Source organism: Malaclemys terrapin, chromosome 10, assembly GCF_027887155.1.
Source record: "Malaclemys terrapin pileata isolate rMalTer1 chromosome 10, rMalTer1.hap1, whole genome shotgun sequence".
Classification (NCBI taxonomy): Eukaryota; Metazoa; Chordata; order Testudines; family Emydidae; genus Malaclemys; species Malaclemys terrapin.
Genome location: NC_071514.1, coordinates 50,020,539 through 50,042,580, shown reverse-complemented (window position 1 = coordinate 50,042,580; position 22,042 = coordinate 50,020,539). Strand labels below are relative to the sequence as shown.

The following is a 22,042-nucleotide window of genomic DNA, read 5'->3' as shown; positions in this document are numbered from 1 at the left end:
CAAAACCCATTACAAGCCAGGGACCTGATCCTGGTCTCACTCCTGTCTGACAGCAGGATGACTTCAGTAGAGCAGAGGTTGATTTACACTGGTGTAAATGCTAGCAGAATTGGGGGATACGTTTTTATCATAGACATGGGGTTTAACAGGCCTCTGATTTTACTCTCCATAGGCTGAGTTTATCCTGGTGTAAGCAGGGGCAGTTCCCATCAGAGTCAATGGGAGCTGAGGGTGCTCAGCTCCTCCCAGATGCAGCATCATCTCAGCAGCAGATCAGGGTTTTGACTGTTCACTATGGATTCCTCCTTCTTGCCTCTCTTTCTCCTTGGCAGAGATTTTTCCAAGTGGGTCACACTCCTGGATTATATCGCCACATTAGGCTGCTTTGTGAACATGTGGACCCCATCTTCATTGCGATGCAGAGCCATAGATACGTGGCTGAGGGATTATGCTGTTTGCACCTATGGGCTGGAGAGCAGAGGTCTGGTTTTGCACTGGTATTGTGTACCAGCAGGCGGGGGGTTGAAAAACAGATTTTTTTTTTTAAATCTGATTTAAAAAATATTTTTTAATTTCAATTGGATTTTTTTTATTTTGTTATTTAAATTATAATATTTTTCCTTTAAAAAATAAACCTGATTAAAATTAAAACTGAATTTAATACAAAATATGTTAAGACCCACACATTTTAAAATCCCTTAAAACATTAAAATAACTATGCTGAATCCATGAACCACTATCAAAAACTTTGCATTAAAGGCTGCTTTTCATTATAAAGAGAGATTGTCCCCCCTGATTCTAACTTTTGAGGTCAAGCTTTATAAACACAGCACAATAGATCATGTAATGTATTAAGGGCTTGTTTTGTGTAACACATCTACAGCTGATATGCTGTTTTGTGTGTTTAATTAAATTCCAATTACTATCCTAATGCAGACTGACACTAATCTTGAGCAAAAAGTTAACTAGCCAGTAAATAAGCAATACATCATTCACCATTTTCTAACACACTAACAATGTACAATTAATAAGAATCCGAAAATATTACACTACATAATTGCTTAAATGCATATAGTTATTGTGTACCCTCATAGGTTGCAAAAAGATGTACAAAATCTCATGTAAAGGCTCTATTTAGCTGTAAATCAACATAGTTTAATGGTTATATCAACCAATGAGAAAGTACCTTTCTTTAGAAAATTACTTGAAGCACAAATATAAAAGTTGATTAATGATTTAAATGGAGGCTTTCCACTTGGTGATTTAAATGGCTGACTTAAATTGCCTTGATTTAAATCAATCCACTCTGCCAGCAGGTGATGCAGTTGTGGAATCATGAAGGTGTCTTTGCAGTAGAATGCACACTAATGTGTTTGCTGGTGGGTTCTGGCTTGCAAATATTAGCAAGTTTGTTTTTTTTTAAGTATTATTATGGTAGGTCCTTACTGAGATTGGGGCCTCATAGTGATAGATACTGTGCAAACAAAGAGCAAGAGACAGCCCTGTCCCCAAAAGCTTACATCTAAAGCAGGGGTAGGCAACCTATGGCATGCGTGCCGAAGGTGGCACGCAAGCTCATTTTCAGTGGCACTCACACTGCCCGGGTCCTGGCTACCTGGCTACCGGTCCGGGGGGCTCTGCATTTTAATTTAATTTTAAATAAAGCTTCTTAAACATTTTAAAAAACTTATTTACCTTACATACAACAATAGTTTACTTATATATTATAGACTTATAGAAAGAGACCTTCTAAAAATGTTAAAATGTATTACTGGCATATGAAACCTTAAATTAGAGTGAATAAATGAAGACTCGGCACACCACTTCTGAAAGGTTGCCGATCCCTGGTCTAAAAAGACAAGACAGCTCCTGCTAGGAGAAAGGAATGATTGTCATCTCTATTTTACAGAGTGGGAGCTGAAGTACTGAGAGGTTAAGTAACTTGCTCAAAGTCGCACAGGGATTTGAAGCCACAGTTCTTGAGTTGCCAGCCAGTGCCTTACACACAAGACTGTCCTTCCTCTCCATTCACTCATTGATTTAAAGCAGTCTCCTCCTGGCTGCTCATGTTCACGTGTGCTCATGCAAGATACATTTGGGAGAATTAAATTTAAATTTTGATAATCTCATCTGGGAACAAATGAATCCTGTACAGGAATTTGCCATTAGAAGCTATTCCGAATGTAATAAATAACTGAAGCATAATAGGGTGAGATGTAGGGAGGCTCTCCAAGGCCTTGTAGGGTGACCTCTCTGCATTGGGGTCTTTTGGTGGTGTAGTGGAGGAATGCTGGTGTGTCATAAACAGACGAGTCATGTGTGGTAGTCTCTCTCCACTGAGAAAACGGGAGCTGGGTGTGTTGTTTGGACTCTCTGCACATAGGATAACAGGGTGCGCTATGTATCTGGGTTTGGCTCTCTCCCCATGGCATAATGGGGGAAGCAGTGTGTGTTAGGGTCTCTCTGCACAGAAAAACAGGATGGGCTAAATGTATATATTCTGGAGTCTCCATAGGATAACAGGGTGGGTTCTCTATCTTTGGGACAACTGGGTGTGCTGGAAAGGGAGTCTCTCCATGAGACAGGGCCAGGCACATTTGGAAAGCTACAGCTTCATTGGTTCTTTGTTATTTTTTAAGTAGGTTCCCCTTAGTCTGGGAATAGGTTGAACTGAACCTGGAATCAGGGCCAGGGAGTGTCCAAAATCAGAGCAGGGCAGGACATAAGAGCTCAGAGGCAATGAAAGGTATAGAAGAAACAGGAGCTTCCTTCCTGTGCTATGGCTCCTTTCCCCAGAGAGCTCCCCCGTCCCCAGGACAGCTGGTGTGGTGTAACTCGCCCTGCAGGCAGACCAGACGCAGTGGCATACGCACACAGATGAGCAACGTGTGCAATGGCATTAGCCTTGTTAGTTTGTAGGAAGGGAAGAAATGAATGATAGCCCATTGCACGGAGAGCAAGGAGTCTGTAAACACCAAGAGCCCTCTTTGCACTGCCCTCCGCCAGGCCAGCACTGAGTTACCACTGGGGTTCTCTGCTGCTGGGTAGGAGATGGAGTGAGCTGGGCTGTCCTCCGTGCATTGTCCTCTGCCAAGAGGATCTAGCTCTCCTAGCAGCTTGGAGGGAGAGGAAGAGCAGCTGGTGGTGTTTTCCAGTGTCCTCAAATCAGGATTCAGCACTGATCTCATGTGCTCTTTTGCTGGACAGTTCCCAGTGCACACTGGACAGAAGAGGAGCAGCTGCAGCATCCTGCCCCTCCTGGCAGAGCTTGGGATGGGAGATCAGTGGGCCTCTCTCTCTCTCTCTCTCTCTCTCCCCCTCCCTGCAGCTTTCCTCTCCTCATTCTGTCTGGGCCTGAGCTGAGCTCTGAAATAGCGGATGCTGGCATTGGACTGGGGAGTACTGAGTCTGGGCTGCTGCTGGATTAGCCCCAAGGGGATTGAAGTCCCTGCCCAAGGTGCCAGACGATCCAGTGTGTGCTGGCCACAATACTCAGCAGGGTGTTTAAGACTTATTAAGTGGGGGCGATTAAAGGGAGTTTGTAGGCTGGGGAAATGAGTGCTTGGCCTCGGGTGGGGGAAACTGATTGTGTTGACTAGAGGTGTGTGTGTGTGTGGGGGGGGGGGGGAAGGCTGCTGAGCAGGTGTGGATTGCACACACTCACAATAATGCATCTCTCGCTCAGATCAGCCATTGTCCCTTGGGAGGTGTTAGGCGAAGCAGCCGCCCTGCTATAAATCAAGGGTTCAGTCGCAGACCAGCTAGCTGCTTTGCTGTGTCTGCTGGCCCTGCCAGGAGTATTTCCTACAGTCAGCATTATCCTGTTCTTTCTCTTCCACTGTGTTTTTGCTGTTTGATCCCAGCAGCGCTGCAAGTCTGGACTGTGCCTGTAAAGGGAAGGAAGCCACCAGACAGGCTAAACTAATGCTCTTGACAGGGAAGCCAGTGACCATCTGCACATTTCAGTTAGCGCAGCAGCACCAGGGAGAACCTGACAAGGGGCCCAGTGAATTAGGAGAGAAGGAGTTAGAGAGGCTGGGTCTTGTCTGCATGAGGAAAATTTGCAATGGTGTTATAACTACATCAGCCTTATTGCACTGAAGCAATCACCTAATCTACTGCTAGTAAGCAATTTACCAGGAGAAATTACACTGCTGCAAGCTTTATTTTGTAGTGGTGGAGCAGTTGTCTGCATTAGGGGTTTACACCAGGGTAGTTACACTAGTGCATTGTGCGGGCGGGACACAGAAGGACACAGTGAGACAGGCATCTTGGTTCAGGGTGCCTGACACTAGGAGATTTAGCAGGCTGGTAATGTTTGGGGGTTTTGGGTGTTACCCCTCCCTGCCTCCAATTATACACAGCATTTTGCTGACATGTTAAAGATCTCCAGCATTGCATTGGGGCGGTAACGAAGCAATGCATTTGCAGAGGAAAGAAAGTCATACATTCAAACAAAACCTTCATTTAGAAAGAGTTAAGGTTGGAAGTGTTTTCCAGGGGAGTCCAGCTGCCACTGTCCCCAAAATGACACTTGCTCTACAAAAACGTTACAGATAAAAAACAAAATAACCAAAGAGCAAATGTTAAAAAATCTGGCAATGAATAGACAAGGGCTCCGGTCGTCTCCCCCATTATCCATCCATCATTGCTGCTTGGCTTATGCCCAAATGTTATGTCCTCGCCTTCTTTTGCTCTGTAGTGAAGATGTGCTGTTGGATGGACGCTGTTGAGTTATGGATTGTTTGTTAATGATGCAAGAAAGATTTCCAAAGGAATTTGGTCTCAGAGCCCTTTAGCTTAGTCAGAGTTTGATCAGTTTTCTCACAATGCCATGTAGTGCTGGAGTCAACAAATCTGTGTTCTGAAGGAGGTCAGACTAGATGACCATAAATTAGGGTTACCATACGTCCGGATTTTCCCGGACATGTCCGGCTTTTTGGGCTCCAAATCCCCGTCCGGGGGGAAATCCCCAAAAGCCAGACATGTCCGGGAAAATCGGGGGTTCGGGGGTCGGGCCGGGGGCTTGGGGGCCGGGACGGGCCGGGGGCTTGGGGGCCGGGACGGGACGGCGGAGCGGGGCCGGGACGGGCCGGGGGCTCCGGGGCCGGGCCAGCGGTGCGGTGCCTGGCCGGGGGCTCCGGGGCCAGGCCGGGGGCTCGGGGGCTCGGCTGGGGGCTCGGGGGCTCCGCCGGGGCCGGGCCGGCGGGGCCGGGGGCTCAGGGGCGCCGGAAGCTGGGCCGGGGACTCGGGGGCCGGGCCGGCGGTGCCGGGCCGGGCTGGGGACTTGGGGGCTCGGCCGGGGGCTTGGGGGCTCCGCCGGGGCCGGGCCGGTGGGGCTGGGGGCTCGGGGGCGCCGGAAGCCGGGCCGGGCCGGGGACTCGGAGGCCGGGCCGGCACCGGCGGCTCGGGGGCTGGGCTGGCGGTTCCAGGCCGGGCCGGGGGCTCGGGGGACGGGCCGGCGGTGCTGGGGGCCGGGCTGGGGACCGGCGGTGCCAGGCCGGGGGTGGTCGGCCGGGGGACGGGCCCTGGGCCGGCACCCCAGGGCTGGGGCCAGCCTGGGCCGCGCCTCCTCCCCCCACACTCCCCCTTACCTGCTTTAGGCTTCCCGCGACTCAAATGTTCGTGGGAAGCAGGGGAGGGGGCGGAGACTTTGGGGAGGGGGCGGAGTTGGGGAGAGGGCGGGGCTGGGGGCGGGGCCGGAGCCCCGTGGAGTGTCCTCCTTTGGGAGGCACAAAATATGGTAACCCTACATAAATGGTCCCTCTGGCCTTCACATGTAGAAGCCTTTCCATGCCTAGTGGTGCCATGACTGGTCTGCTCTGTGTTGTGAAATGGGTTGATTATATCATCTGCAGAAGCCTATTGCTGTCTTCCCTGACATGTGAAGTTGGAGGAGGGGGAATGACACTAGACAGAAACTTCCTGGTTTATTGGCCTCCCCCCATCCACATCCCTGCCTCCAAATCAAAGCAAGGATGAAAAGAGGCCTCTGCCTTTCCCTGCCATCAGATTGGGGATGGGATTTGTGGCACATACCCATGAGCCCCTCTCTGCCCTCCCCAAGATGGGTTCAGTGGCTAGGGCGCTAGCCTCGGGCATAAGAGACCTGGGTTCAATTTCTTGCTCTGCTACAGGCTGCCTGTGTGACCCTGGGCAAGTCCCTTATCTGCTTTGTGCCTCAGCTTCCCAATGGGGATAATAGCCGTGTCCTACCTGCCAGGGGTGCTGTGAGGATAAATACACTACCGATTGTGCGGTGCTCTGATACTAGGGGGCCATCTGTGTACTCTAGCTAGGTAGAGGAGAAGCTGGTTCTCTCTCCCATGATGGGATATCAGGGGAGGAAATTTTCCCCACCAAGCCTGGGATATGGAGGCAGGTCTCTCCATCCCTCTGTGGCTGGATATTATGGAGACAGATCCCCTCTCATTCCCCCAGGGGGCTATTGAAGGAGGACAGTTGTGGTAAAGGAACAGGTTGGGAGTCAGGAGATCTGGCCTCTAGCTCGGGCCCTGCTCCAGATTTTGTGGGTAACCTCAGGCACATCGGTACTGGCATAATAGCACTTCGGTCATTGTTTTAAAATAGTCTCTTTTGAATGCACAGATTCAAGCAATTAGGCATCTATTTGTCCTACGCACACTGGCACTGGTATTCCTCGGTTAGTTTGGGTGCAGAGTTGCATGCCAAGAAGAGACCGATCAGATTCTTGATCGCTCAGTGCCTCAGTTTCCACACTTGTAGATCAGGGGTAACAACACTTAGCTGTCTCAGGCTGCATTCAGTAATGTTTGAAGTGCTTTGAGATCCTCACAGGGAAGGTCCCATAGAAGTGCCGAGTCTTATTGTATGGGAAGGCCCCGGTGTTTACATAGCAAATTGCCCCTTCTCTTCTGACATGGATTCCTGCTGAAAATAGATACCAAATAGGTGGCAAGTCCAGGGATCAGTCTGAGGGGATCCCCAGTGACGTGCGGGAACCCCCTTTCCCTGCCCCTCTCCTCCTGTTGGCTGGAGTTGTGAGGAGTCTGGTGCCAGCTCTGCTGTTCCAAAGTAGTCAGATGCATGGCTGTGTCTTGGCCAGGGAAGGGAGGAGCTTCCCAACCCGTTAGTGGTTTTGGCATTAGGAAAAGAATGAGCTTCCTTCCAAAGGGCCAGCTCCATTCTTTAAAGCAAAACTCCTAGATCATGTTAACTTGGTCCTCAGCCTCGCTCCCTTCTTCAGCGGGAGTGAGTAGCTGTATGGTCAGGAGTGGTGTACAGGAGAAGGTGAAAGGGGGTGAAGTCTGAGCCTTAGCAATGTAGGGTTTGCCATATTGGATCAGAGTTTGAGCGTCGAGTATAATGCCTCCAATACTTGATTCTTCAGAAGGAAGTGACAAGCCTGGGCCGGCTGTGCAGTGGTTTACACAGGGGTTGGGGAAGGATATGGGGAAATCTTTTCTGCATCACTAATAAAATGAGAATATTTAAAAACTACAAAAAAACACAAAATATGGGGAAGAAAGTGATTTAGCTTCCCCTACATGCATGCTCCAGGACTAGTCAATGGAGGGTGCATCCAGCCAAGTGCCTGCTGGGAAGACTGTCCTGGCTTGTGCTTGGTGTATCTGCAGAAAGAAAAATTCTGCAAAGTAGCAGTTCCTGCTGTTCTGAATAAATACTCTGACCTGAGTTGCAGGGTGGGAGCAGCACTGATTCCCCACTCTGGCACTTTGAGTGCAGAAGGTGAGGGCCCGCAAGGATTCTAAAAATTAATACTGGCCACTCCAGGCTTGTATTAAACTCCCAAGGTTACAGTTTCTTTCTGACCTCGGATGGGTAGATGCTGCCACCACCCAAATGCAAAAAACCCCATTGAAACCAGAAAGGCACACTTGGGAATTCCTTCCTGTGGGGTACCCTCAAGCTGTTTGACTTTGTTAACCCTTTACAGGTAAAGCAAGCAGAGAACAACCACCAAGAGGGATTCCATAGCCAACTGGCTGGCTGGGTGTCCACAAAAGGGAGTTATCCCCTGTCTCATTTATTACAGCTGGCATCTCTGTTTTCCTAAAACTCCTTTTAAGAGGAAAATGCCCAAGTTTGGCAGAAGCAAACATCAGCTCCCCAGGGCAGGGCCGTCTTTCCAGAGCTGAGGATGTGGCATGGTTGCTTGTCCTGCTATTTCTTAAGACAGTCCCAGTTTTGACAGGGCCATTGAGAGTTTAATCGCCTCTTGCTGCATCTTCAAAGCCAATAGCACATCAGCACATCTTCAAGCCATAACAGGGGGATGTTGCAATTTCCTAGTGGAATGATACAAAGTCAAGATGTCTTGTTACATGGTTATTAGGATGTGGGGTGGAAGAATCCATCTCCGAGGACTGAGATTTCTCTCTCTCCCATTTCATTTCTACTTATACCAGATGCTGATCTCAGCTGTATGGATGTAAATCCAGAATAACTCCATTAAGCTAGTGGAGTTACTGTAAATCTGCACTGGTATAACCAAGAGTAGAATTTGGCCCGTTGTTCATACTCTTCTTTTAGAAGCTTGAACATTTGATTCCAATGGATTTTTTGTCCTTTACAACTTGGCAGACACTTTTGTTGGCTTTTTTTTCATCCAGTCTCCCCTCCGAGCTTCATCTGCCACCTCTGACCCTGTCCAGGAACCTCAGAGTAACAGAAAATGTTCTGGGGGTCCTGTGGCACCTTTGAGACTAACAGAAGTATAGGGAGCATAAGCTTTCGTGGGTAAGAACCTCACTTCTTCAGATGCAAGTAATGGAAATCTCCAGAGGCAGGTATAAATCAGTGTGGAGATAACGAGGTTAGTTCAATCAGGGAGGGGGAGGTGCTCTGCACCAAGGGAGGTGTTTACACCTCAACTGCTAGCAGAGCACCTCACCCTCCCTGATTGAACTAACCTCGTTATCTCCACACTGATTTATACCTGCCTCTGGAGATTTCCATTACTTGCATCTGAAGAAGTGAGGTTCTTACCCACGAAAGCTTATGCTCCCTATACTTCTGTTAGTCTCAAAGGTGCCACAGGACCCTCTGTTGCTTTTTACAGATTTAGACTAACACGGCTACCCCTCTGATACAGAAAATGTTCTGTTGGTTCTGGACAGCAGCCCCAGGGACCTTGACGTAACAGGAAATGCAGTGGGGCTCCTAGGCAGCCGCAGTAGCAGGAATGATAGGGCATTGGTTAATATGCACTGAGCATAAAGTCTATGAAGTATCACTGAACCACAGCCCTATTTTTCATGCCCTGTTGCACTGTTTTGTCAGGTCACTGTTATCACTATTATATATTGCCTGTATTGAGGAAGCTCCCAAAAGCCTCCATCAGGCTCAGGGTCCCATAGCGCTAGATGCTGTATGTTTGTACACAGACAGACATGGCTCCTGCATGGAAGAAATTAAACCTAGAGTGAAACAAGATGAACATGCTAAACAAAAGCTGGGGAGTGGGGAGGGAGATTGAGGATGAAGAAGGTAAGATCCAGTGGTTACATAGATTAGCTACATGCACAACTCCATGGTACTGGTCATTCCAACTTGTCTGAAATGTAAAATAAACCGAATCACCTGTCCTGAACTGCCGGCCAATCTAGCCATCAATAGTTTCCTGTAGAAATAGATCTTAGAGTGGGCAAGATCACCCTTTATATGCGTTTAAAGTTTCTCTTTCACAGGCCTCCTGTACAATAGAAAGTTTCTGCTTAAATTTCCCACCATTGCTTCCCCGGTTCAGCTTGGCCACTGATGGCAAAGGTGAGAGCTAGACAGGCATGCGTGTCATTTCTGTGACATCACATAAGACATTTTCACTATCCTGCTCACCCAAGCATGGGATTTAATTTTCTACATGCTCACGGGCAGACTCACACACAACAGTTGCTACATGTCAAGCACGTTCATGCATGTCACAATTTGCATGACTCTTCTGTCCCCCACCCCACCACGTTCACTGATATTTTCCTCCGCTTCATGCGCCCTCAAAAGCGGAATATCTGCACAGCTATTTTTAACCCCACAGCCTGAGCCCGCAAGCCCAAGTCAATTGATCCAGGCTCTGAGACTTGGCACTGGGCATTTTTCTTTGCAGTGTAGGTATATCCATAGGGCTTAAAACACAGACAGAGGCTTGCAGCCCTGTCTCCAGTAGGGCTCCCACCATTGCTAGCATGGAACTGCCCCAGGGTTAGCACCAATGGGAGATTTTAGTTGACGTTTCCAAGCCTAGAGTCAACCTGCCACACTAAAAACAAGCCCAGCGTGTGGCTGCACACAGCTTGACTGTGATAGAGAAAGGGATCCTGGCACTAGTGTCACGTGGTGTGAGGAGTCAGTGCATCAGAAACTGGGCTGCCCCTGCTGTAGTGGGTTCTCCCCCCTCTGTGCTCCCCACAATCGCTGCTTCACTCAGGCCTCATCTATAGTCCCTACCTCATCGGGGGGTTGTGAGGAGAAATACATTATGATGCTGAGGCACTCAGATCACTGCAGTGATGGGGCCAGATAAATACCAGTAGATAGATATGGAGGGCACAGAAGAACCAAAGCCAGATAGAAAAAGTTTGCCAGGGTAGCTACACCAGCAAACTCTCCTAATGGAGGTGTAACTTCTACTGGCACAATTGTGCTTTTGCCAGCACAGCTTCTACTAGGTCCCCAGTGAAATAAGCTAACCCAGCAAACCCACTCTTTTCTGGACTAACTGCATGTAGGTATAAAAATGCCACACAATATCACCCCCTAATTGACATTCCACTATATTCACAAAGGTTTCTCCTGAAGACCCCCCTGAGGATGGGTGACTATCAGGAGAAGCCAAAGGCAGGATGAGGGAAGAGGGAAGGAAATTGCTTGATTAACCTCCCATTCAGAGAATAAACTCTGGCCCTGGCTTTGCACTGGGTGGGACAGGCCTTGTTCTCTCAGAGAATGGCTGCCCAGTAAGCTCTGCTTAGCGCTGGTGTGTTCACACCTCCCCCTCTGACTTTGATGTGGGACACAGAGTTTGGAAGCTGGCTGGCTCCCCTCCCGGGGGCATTGGGAGCTAATTAAATCCCTGCATTCTCACCCTGCCTCAGGCAGGAGCACATGGGGAGGGGAGCGGGAAGAGAGAGAAGGACATCAGATATATGCATCCGAAGAAGTGGGCTGTAGTCCACGAAAGCTTATGCTCTAATAAATTTGTTAGTCTCTAAGGTGCCACAAGTACTCCTGTTCTTCTTTTTAAGGACATCAGAGGTTCTGGAGTAATTGAAAGATTGACACTGGCGCAGGAGGGAAAGGGAGCAGAGCAGTGTGAATGGACAGTGAGAAAATGCTAGGGGAACATTGAATTGGGGTCAGGAAAGCAACCTGGGCTGATGCACCCCACCGAAATCTGGACACTCCAGTGTAGCATGAGCTGCTTCCTCACTGGGAATTCTTAGGCTTTCACTGACTCTCAGTGCAATTCAAACTGGTTTTGTTGGCTGGCTGTACAAGTGTGGCCAAAACACAGAATGACAGAATCCCTGCGTGATGTCAGAGGCGCTTAGCGTACATTGCAGGTGCTCAGACACTAAAGTGGTGAAGGTAACAACAGAGTGATTAATAATGATCAGGCTTAGCTCTTATGCACAGCTTTTCACACATAGCTCTCAAAGTGCCTTAAAGGAAGGCAGTATCCTTATCCCCATTTTACAGATGGAGAAACTGAGGCCAGGAGAGGGGTAAGTGATTGGCCAAGGTCTGACAGCAAGTCAGTGGCAGAGTTGGGAATAGAATCCAGGTTTCCAGGTGCCCAGTCCCCAGTTAGTGAGAGCCCCTTCCTAGAGCACTATGGCCAAGAGTCTCAAAAGTGTTTAAGCACCTAACTCCCATTGATCTTTGAAGACCTGGGCCTGTGATCCTAACTTTAGCAGCTCTGAATGTGTGATTATCTTCAGTGTTAATGACTTTACTGGTATGACAAAGTGCACAAGTGTCGCCAAAGTTAATATATTGGGTAGCGCTGGCAGTTACTCACTGTCTTCTTCTCTTAATGATACTTTGCAATTTTTTTGCACCTTCTAGAGGAGGCTCTCCAAGTGCCTTAGAAACACCAGTCTCACTGTGCCACCGGAAAAGAGGGGAATATTCTCACTTCCGTTTTACTAATGGGAGCCTAGGGACAGAGAGGTTATGTGACTTGGCCGAGGTCACAGAGCTAGTTTGTAACAGAGCCAGGAAAAGAACCAGAGCTGTCTGACTCCCAGCCCATTGTCTGCACTATAAGGCTACCCTTCCTCCCTTAACCCACAGGCCCATATGCTATCTGTCCAGCTGTCTGTCAAGCTATTTTATGGAGCAGGGAGATAATCATAAATGAAGTGTTACTGAGAACCCTGCCCCCCCGCCATCTAAACGAGATCTAGCTGCTTTCCGTGGTTACAAATCTGGGAGAAAGGCACCCAGAGGAGAGATGTCATCAGACTCAGACCTCTGCATGCTCGCCAGCACTGGCAATAGCCAATCAATCAGCTCTGGCTGTTCTCTGCCATCTGACACAAGCATAACCCCCAGCCAGCCTCCAAACACTGGTTTGGCCTCTGCATTTCTACCTGCCAAAAGGGAGCTCAGACCTTGGGGGTTGGAATGTGTGATTCACTGCTCCTTTGCTTTATGTTTAGGGAGGATTTGGCTTGTGTGTCTTGGAGAGAGCTTGTCCGGCGAGGATGGATCTCTTGTACCTCTTACGGCTGCTGCTTACCGCCTGTGTGTTCGGCCTGTCCCAGACAATCAACCCCTTTGTGGTGCAGCAAACTGCATCCGACCCTTGCTACGATGAGAACAGCGCCCCCCGGCGCTGCATCCCCGAGTTTGTCAATGCTGCCTTTGGGAAGGAAGTGCAGGCCTCCAGCACGTGTGGGAAGCCTCCCACTCGCCACTGCGATGCCTCAGACCCCCGCAAAGCCCACCCGGTATCTTACCTCACGGATCTCAACACTGCGTCCAACATGACGTGCTGGCGCTCTGAGAGCCTGCACCTTTCCCCTCAGAATGTCACGCTCACCCTCTCCCTGGCCAAGAAGTTTGAGGTGATTTATGTCAGCCTGCAGTTCTGCTCGGCCCGGCCTGAGTCAGCAGCCATTTTAAAATCTATGGATTATGGCAAGACCTGGGTGCCTTACCAGTACTACTCCTCCCAGTGCCGGAAGATCTACGGCAAGCCCAACAAAGCCACCGTCACCAAGCAAAATGAGCAGGAGGCGCTGTGCACTGATGGCCACACAGATCTGTACCCGCTCACTGGGGGCCTCATTGCCTTCAGCACGCTGGACGGACGGCCGTCCGCCCAAGACTTTGACAACAGCCCAGTGCTCCAGGACTGGGTGACAGCTACGGACATCCGGGTCATTTTCAGCCGCCCCCATTTGTTCCGGGAGCTGGGGGGCCGGGACAATGAAGAGGACGATGGCGGGACCAGCTCGTTTTCATACTATTATGCCGTGGGTGAGTTCCAGGTCGGGGGGCGGTGCAAGTGCAATGGGCACGCCTCCCGCTGCGTGAAGGACAAGGAGGGCAAGCTTGTGTGTGACTGCAAGCACAACACTGAGGGCCCCGAATGCGACCGCTGCAAACCCTTCCATTATGACCGCCCGTGGCAGAGGGCCAACGCCAGGGAGGCCAACGAGTGTCTAGGTAAGAGATTGCTCCTCTTCCTCGCCCACCACAATCAGATCTGGGAGCGTGTGCAGAGAAGCAGGGGCAGATGCACTCAGACAGCATTCTGTCTGTCTATATCACACTTATCAACATGGTATCTCCAGAATGATCAATGGAGCAATGCCAGGGATGAATGTGGCTCAGTATTTTCTGTCTGTCTATGGGTATGTCTACACTGCAGCACATACGGACAGACCTGAGCTAGCATTGATCTAGCTAGTGTGGGTACTAATAGTAGGGAAGCTGAGACAGCGAGGGCTGCACAAGGCCGGCTGGGACCCTGGGTATGTAGTCAAGCTGCTGCTTTATTGCCCAGGGCTTCACTGCTATGGTTATTTGAGCCAGCTAGATCAAAGCCAGCTCAGGTATGTTTGCATGTGCTGCAGTCACACATATGATTGCAGTGTAGCAACCCCCCTATCTCACACTCATCAACAGTGCCTCTCCAGAGTGGTCAGTGGAGTTACACCAGGGATAACTTTGGCCCAGTGTTCTGCTTTTCAGAGCAATTACTTCCTTACTGAGCACAGTGCTTGGGTTCTCCTAGGGAGCAGCTGCTTTGGGCTGGATAGATTAAAAATCCCCTCCGCCATCACACCTATTAGAGCCGCACCTAAAATTCATAACAAACCTCAACCTTTTTAGAGGTTTGGAAAAGCTCAAGTAACTCATTTCCTCCTCCTTTATTATGCTTCATTCTTGTAGGTGTCTTTGCATCTTCCATGAATCAGCCAGATGCAAAAGCACCAAAGTACCCTGGAAAGTTATTGTTACGATTTATTACTCGAATGATGCCATAAATGTCAAGCACAGCACTTTACAACACAATTAAAAATTGATCAGGGCCTGATGCTGCTCTCGCTTACACTGGGTGTAAATGAGGAGTTATTCCAGTGTAACAAATTGGATTACTTCAGTGTAACTCTGGCATAAGTGAAATCAGAATTGAAGTCTGAGTCTCATAGGGGAACCAGAGGGAAAGGAGGAGGAGAAAACCATATGATTATGCAGCCACTTGGGAGGCTAATGAATGTGTCTAGAGGACATTGGAGAAGCTTGTTAGGTTTTTTTATATTTAATATATTGTTTATATGTGCCAGAGCCCAACTTCCTGTTCAAAACAATATTGCAAGAGTACTTTTATAATGGCTTGTGGGTCAGTGTCTAAAGCTGGGCTCCCAAGAACAGTTAGTTGCTGTTTTGAAAATGTATAGGCTAGTGTGTTCCCCCCCACCCCTCAGTCTCAAAACTGGTTGATTCAGTTTTGCTCAAACAAGCAAGCAAACGAAGCCAAATCTGGTAAATTCGGGACTGAACGGTGAATCTTTAGGAAAATCATGAACTGAAAAAAGAATAATAAAATGGGAATAACTGGGCAAGCTTAAGAATAGCTTCTGCTAGTCACCCTGGCTGTAGCAATCTATTCTATCTAGTATATGTCAAGAGTAACTCCACTGGAGCCAGTGTAAAGTGGATTGTTAAGCTAGAGGAGACTCGGGGGCTGAGGGATTCAGATGAGGGTCTGGGTTTTGAGGATGTTTTCCAAACCCAACCTCTGAACCTCGTGAGGTTCACCCCCCACTCCACCCCATCTTCACCTCTGGGTTCTGATTGCATCACTGAACTGCTTGGCTGGTCCTTGACCATCCATGTCCATGCTTGAGACAGCAGAGTATCCCCTGACCTCCCCAGGAGAGAGGAGGCTGAAGAGGTCCCTCACAGGCAGGTAATGTTCGCCATCCCTTCCAGAAATATCCGAGGAGATTGCTCCTTCTTTCCCACCACCCCATTGGGTGGTCAGTCCTTTGGCAGATGGAACTGAAAAGATAGAGAAAAGAAAAGCCAGGAGGAGGAGGGAGAGAAGCGCTGGCCCTTTAAGATGTCCCTGACAAGCCCGCCACACACACAAAGGCGGCTTAGCAGAGCTGCCGTGTGAAAGTTTTTCCTGTCGATTCCATCCCCTCTGCTTCCCTTTCCCCTCTCAGGCTTTGTGCCCTCTGTGAAGGGCCCTGAAAGAGCTCCTCCATCACACGCCTCCAAAGGGCTTAGCGGCTGAAAGCCGGATTAGCTCCTCAAGCCTTCCCCTCTGTGTCTTTCAACAATGACATCTTGCCAGCCAGCCCGAACAAACGCAGCAATTAGCACCAATTAAAGGGAGAGGGCCCACCTGGCCATTTGTTTTGCACAGCCTTGGCATTCCCTTGCTGCCACCCCTGCGAATCCCCCTACAGCCCTGTTCTAGGGGCCCTGCACCTCTGGAGGCTAAGCTGGCCCCACCGTGGCGTGGGGCTAGGCCCAGCCTGAGCCTCGGTAGCTGGGCAAAGGTGGCCTAAATGGAAGGTGCCGTCATGATGGAAGGTTGGAATAAGCCAACATGGAGGGCGTGAGTCTCGGCAGCTGGACTCCAGCCCTGAGCCAGGCAGGCAGGACCAGGGGTGATCTGCAGAGTGCCTTATTCCAAGACCTGCTCCGGACACAGCGGACAAGCCAGTGGAGTTTACAAATACATTTTTCTTAATGTTCCCATTGGGGCTGTCACCGCTTGTCTCAGCTTGCTGTCATTGCCAAAGGTCCAGATCCAGCCCTGGGTTAGCTCAGAACTTGCCTTCGGTGGGAGACTGGAATGCCCATGATGTTCTCCTTGGCTGACACCACGTGGGAGAAAGATGACATGAAATGATTTGTAATGGGGACAATTACACATTTCTGACTAAGTCAAGCCAGGCATAAGTGGCGCTCAGAAACTGTCTTTGTGGCTGCCTGGACAGGTTCTTTCCTCCTTCTGTAGTGTCACTTGCATGGCAGCAGTACTGTAGCCATGTCTCCTGTGGCCTCCACACTCAAAAGTCCTGAAATTCTGGAGGCAACCCTGAGAGCTGGACACCCCCACAAACACCTCCCCTCAGGCCTGCATCTCAGGCTGTGACTTCATGGGAGGTGCCGGAGTGAGACTAAAACTTCATTTGGCCCACAATGGAGAAGCAGAAAATGGGGAAAGCACTGAGGGATTCTTTGGGCTCCACTAACTTTGCTGAAGTTCTGTGAGTTAAGTCCTGGCAAAGAGGAGATCCCATTAGATTCCCAAAACAACCTGGTCTCGGCTCACAGATGGATTTTTATTTTGATGATTTGGGTGTTTCCAGTCCCAGCTGAATCATAGGAATGCAGTGGGGGAAACAAACCCACAAAGAAATGTGAATTGAACGTTGTTTTTGCGGACCTCAAAAAAGACGTGGGTTTGAGTTTCAGGAGGAAGCCTGGGTCGGTTCTTCTTTTGGAACTGCCTGCCTCTATGTGTTACAAAGCGCTGGTGTAAGGTGCCCGCTTAGCAATGTTAGCTCCTGGAACCAAAGAGTCACCTGATGCCGTGTATTGCTGGGTTGTATCATAGTAAGGTACCAGTGCAATGCTGCAGGGCAAATGGTGGTTTCATAGAACCATAGAAGATTAGGGTTGGAAGAGACCTCAGGAGGTCATCTAATCCAACCCCCTGCTCAAAGCAGGACCAACACCAACTAAATCATCCCAGCCAGGGCTTTGTCAAGCTGGGCCTTAAAAACCTCTAAGGATGGAGATTCCACCACCTCCCTAGGTAACCCATTCCAGTGCTTCACCACCCTCCTAGTAAAATAGTGTTTCCTAATATCCAACCTAGACCTCCCCCAATGCAACTTGAGACCATTGCTCCTTGTTCTGTCATCTGCCACCACTGAGAACAGCCAAGCTCCATCCTCTTTGGAACCCCCCTTCAGGTAGTTGAAGGCTGCTATCAAATCCCCCCAAACTCTTCTCTTCTGCAGACTAAACAAATCCAGTTCCCTCAGCCTCTCCTTGTAAGTCATGTGCCCCAGTCCCCTGATCATTTTCATTGCCCTTCACTGAACTCTCTCCAATTTGTCCACCTCCTTTCTGTAGTGGGGGGCCCAAAACTGGATGCAATACTCCAGATGTGGCCTGACCAGGGCCGAATAGAGGGGAATAATCACTTCCCCATATCTGCTGGCAATGTTCCTACTAATGCAGCCCAATATGCCGTTAGCCTTGTTGGCAACAAGGGCACACTGCTGACTCTTATCCAGCTTCTCATCCACTGTAATCCCCAGGTCCTTTTCTGCAAAACTGCTGCTTAGACAAGGCAAGTACCGACAGAGTCATTAAGGTCCTTTTGCAGCTGTGTAGGCCTCCAGGGTCAATAGCACTGCGAACTGGTCTGCCCGTTGTTGGACAGGGGGTTTCACATTGCCTCTCAGAGTTTGCGGTGCTGGTGCTGCCGCCGCTGGGGTGCCAGGGAGGGAGAGTGGCCCAGCACAGGTAATGTAAACCATGGCATAAAGATTGGGAACTCGTGATGTCATGTCATGCCACTGGGGCACAAATTGCCCCAGTATACAACACAGCCCCCTGGCGAGACATGAACATTCATATAGGATGCTGCAGCATTAGCCCCAGGGATAGCTCCAGATGATTTTGATGTGCTGCAAGTCCATCAGGAAGTGAGAGCACACTGTCACATTCAGGCCTTCCCTTGGCACTCACCATTTTGCCTCTCTCCTAATTGGAAGGAAGTTAAGAGGGTATTTCACTCTCCAAGGCTCCTTGACTTCTGTTGGGAGGACCAGCGGGGGATGGGCCATGGTGCAGTGGTGCCTGCTTTTGAGCTGAGGATATTGGAATGGAAGCCACCAGCTTATTTCATGCTACTAAACAGCATCCGCTGGTAGCATGTTTGCCCGTATTGGTCTGAATCAGCTGGAAGGCTTCATATCTGATTGCCAATGCCCTGAGCAGTGGGTCCCTTGGGGGACAAACAGTCATGGTGGTACCTTGCCCAATCATCACCTTCTGCTCCCAAAGGGGGAGTGCTTATGTTGAAATGATCAACAGGGAAATAGTGAACAATATTGATATTTAGCTTGCCCTCATTAGGCTTCAGAGTCAAGCCCCCTTGAGATGAATGGGGGCAGATCACACCCCCTTTCAGTACTGCTGTTTCAGGCTGTCTGCTGACTCACATTCAGAGGGTTTTCTTAATTTGCAGTGAGCAGGGCTAGAGAATTGATTTTGAAAATATAAAAGCAAAAGCTCAAATTCTGACAAAGCCTAAGGAAGCTGCAGAGAACCACTCCCACCAGGCAGCAGGTCAGTCCACTCCCACCCGAGCCATCCTGTTCATCTCTGCCACTCCTGCGTGCCAGCTCAATCCATCCCCTGCCACCCAACACCCTGGCGTCTTTCCAGCACATGCATCCCCACCCAGCCCCTTTGTGCAGATGTAACCCACACACTTCCTGGGTGTGGTGCTCTGTCCCGAGACCACTTACAGAGAGATTGAGTCTGCTTTATAGCCTTAGCTAACAGCCACACGGCTTTTAGCTCACTTAGTAGAGGCTCATACACTAAGCTCCAGAGGCCCCAGGTTCAATCCTACCTGCTGACGACTGGGGTCTGTCGGAGACACCGCTCCTCTTTCCTGCAAATGTGGACCTTGCTCAGCAGTAAGGTTTGTTAGTTTCTTGTGAGAGTTGGAAAGAGAAGCTGTGAGATGGGGGCTGGGCCCAGGATTCTGCTTTGGCATGATTCAAAGAACTCTCTTGCAGATTAAAAGTGTGTCTGCTGCAGGGAGGGGGGAGAGATCCCTCCCACTTCCTGATGGGCATTGCCTGCCAGCCACCCAGCTGGGTGGATCCCAGATGGGGCAGAATTGCCAAGAGAGAAGGAAGCCCCACCATAACCCTGGAGGCTGAAAGATTGCAGTCAGGTCTCCAGGCTCAAGAGACTCTGATCCGTTGGCTTCATTTTCATAGGCTTGGGGCCTTTGTTTTAATTTTAACAGCCCACGAGGGGGGTAGTCAGAGGGGTGTGAATGTGTGTGCAGGCTCCTTCCAGTGATCATGTTATAATAAGTGCAAATTATTCTTGCTGGACTTTCCCTGCCCACCCCACATTTAATTGTTAGCGCGTGCGTATGAGATGCTGCATTCCTCAGGCTCCTGCTCTTGGAATTAAACCTGTCATTAGGGCTTCTGCAGACACCAAGGGCTGCGTGGGGGGGATTAGCGGGATGCAGCCACTGGAAGTAATTGATCCACTCTCTGGTAATTCTGGAGCTCTTGTTCCCATTGTCGCCACCACGGCTGGAGCACTTTTCTGAATGGAGTACAGAAGGGAAACCTTGCTCCGGTGATTGGAATCCGTTCCGTTTGTAGAGGAGCAAGAGGGAAATAATAGCTGAGGGGAGCTTTGATCCCAGCACTTGCCAGCGAAATGGTAAATTCTCCTGGAAGAGCCAAGCTGGCTGGGCTGAGCTGGGAAGCCGAAGGCCTAATGAATTTGTAACACCAGTTACAACTCCTGGAGTCACAACCCTTTGCCTTAGCCATCTCCTCTCTCAGCTCCATCCTGTGCCCATTTCTTTTTCTGTAATCTCTGGACACCTATAGGTGGGAAACTATCTCTGAAATTCAAACTGGTTTTAAAACTGGTTGGAGTCATAATGTAAACCTGGTTCCAGGTGGCCTGGAGCCTTTACAGTGGCTTTGTCCTCCTTCAGAAAAAACAGGCCAGGCTGCCTGGAGCCAGCTCTATGTTGTCTGTAGGCCCTTTGAACAGAAGAACTGGCTTTAAAGCCAGTTAGAATTTTTGAAGCAATTTTCCCAGTGCGGAGGCTCAGAGCTGCCTCCATCACCACAGCAGTGAAGCTGTTGGAGACCCACCACGAGAGAGCAGCATTAAGCCAAGCACATCAGCAGACAGGCATTACGAGAGCTGGGTCAGCAGCTTATCCAAATAGCAGGCAAGCTGGGTGTGAGCGCGCTTTCTTCACCTAGCTCTGGCTGAGCCAGCCTGCAGCTGAGGAACTGCCTTTCCTGCAGGGTTCTGGGGCTCCTGTCCCACCTGGACCCCAGGAATGCAAGGCAATGGAATGACATTGGTGAGCAAGGGTTCGGGTCGGTTCCTCTCTGACTGGGAATGTCTCTCTCGTCCCTAGGAGATTTAGGTACTGAGCATACTGGAGGCATGAGGGACTCGACCTGTGACTGGGGCTGGGCCAAAATATCCTTACAGCCTCAGAAGGTTAACGAGCCCCTCAGTCACTCTTTCTGCCCCTTTGCAAGCCTCCTTTCAGAGGATGCAAGATGCTTGCCCCGGGTGGGGCAAGGAAACATGTTCAGCATAGTGGGGATTTGCCTCTAGTCTGGTGTGCCAAAAGGAGCTTTGTGCCTGGGGCTCCTTCAGTTGAGTCAGACTTCCCTGGTGAAAACAGGCTCTTCCCAGAGCTGGGGAAAACCCTCAGTCTCACTCTCTGGTCCCTCCACATCTTTACAGAATAAGTTATTGCAGGTCTCAGAGCGTGAGAATTGCCCTCCGCCCAAATTCTTGATGGATCCCTGTCTGCGCATCCTTCCCCAGGTCTGGTTAGGATGCTGCACTGGGTGTCAATAGGACCTGGCTTCTCTTCCAACCTCTGCCACTGACTTTGGGCACAGTCGCAGCACCTCCCTCTATGCCTCAGTTTACTTATCTGTACAGTGGGGATCGTGAGACTGCCCTCCTTTGTAAAGTGCTTGTAGCTCTGTGGCACAAATGCTCTAACAAAGTGTTATTGGGGGTTTTATGTCACAGGGCTGTGCTTGTAGTGATTGTAGATAGCCTGAGACCGTCGCTCCAGCCCCAGGCCGTGCTGAATGTTGCTGGCCATGTCAAGGAGGTAGCACAACAAGGCCTGGCTCGTAGCCTGAAGCTGCTGCCTCGTCTCCTCTGCCCTGGAAGATAAATCCTACCTGGCCAGAGAAGGGAGCACAGCCAGACAATGGCGGAAGACCCAAGTCAGGGGACCGCCTGTATTGTATGCAGCTCTCCCAGAGGGTTAGCAGTAGCAAGAGGTCTCAGGAAATCTGGGAGAAGGCAGAGGTGGCTGCTACCTACTCCATCTCCAGAGCTGCTGTTGCACAGAGAACAAGCTCCCTGGAGGCCTGGGTGGAGAGTAGGATGAGGGAGAAATGGCAAGAGCTTCTAGCTGTAATGTGCAGCCTTAAATGCTACGTGCCATGTCTCTCTCTGCTGTCCAGCCTAGGTCATGACTGCTGCTGACGACTGTGAGGGGATGCTCTGGGAAAAGCTTGGGTCAGTTAAAAGGGCCCCTTTGAGGTCTGTGCTGGGCCTGTCCATGTGACTGGAGATATGGGATCCAGGTAGCAGCAGGACTGAATGCAAGGGGAGGCTGAGTTTACCTGTGGAGCAGAGGCGGCCTCACCCCTTCTGACAGGAAGGAGGGGCCATGGTGTTTTGGAATGGACAGTAGCCACCGGCATAGGCCAGATGCTAATGACTATGGTGCAGCATG

At 50.0% G+C, this 22,042-nt stretch overlaps 1 protein-coding gene across 2 annotated transcripts in view; it reads left to right on the top strand.

Moving 5' to 3' along the window:
- Window positions 1–22,042, top strand: part of NTN3 (netrin 3) — a 102,869-nt gene that overhangs the window by 10,788 nt on the left and 70,039 nt on the right. For both annotated transcript variants that reach the window (XM_054042892.1, XM_054042890.1), the window contains exon 2: window positions 12,663–13,674. In XM_054042892.1, coding sequence (XP_053898867.1) covers window positions 12,708–13,674 — 967 coding nt within the window. In that variant the 5' untranslated portion in view covers window positions 12,663–12,707. The remainder of the gene's footprint in view (window positions 1–12,662; window positions 13,675–22,042) is intronic.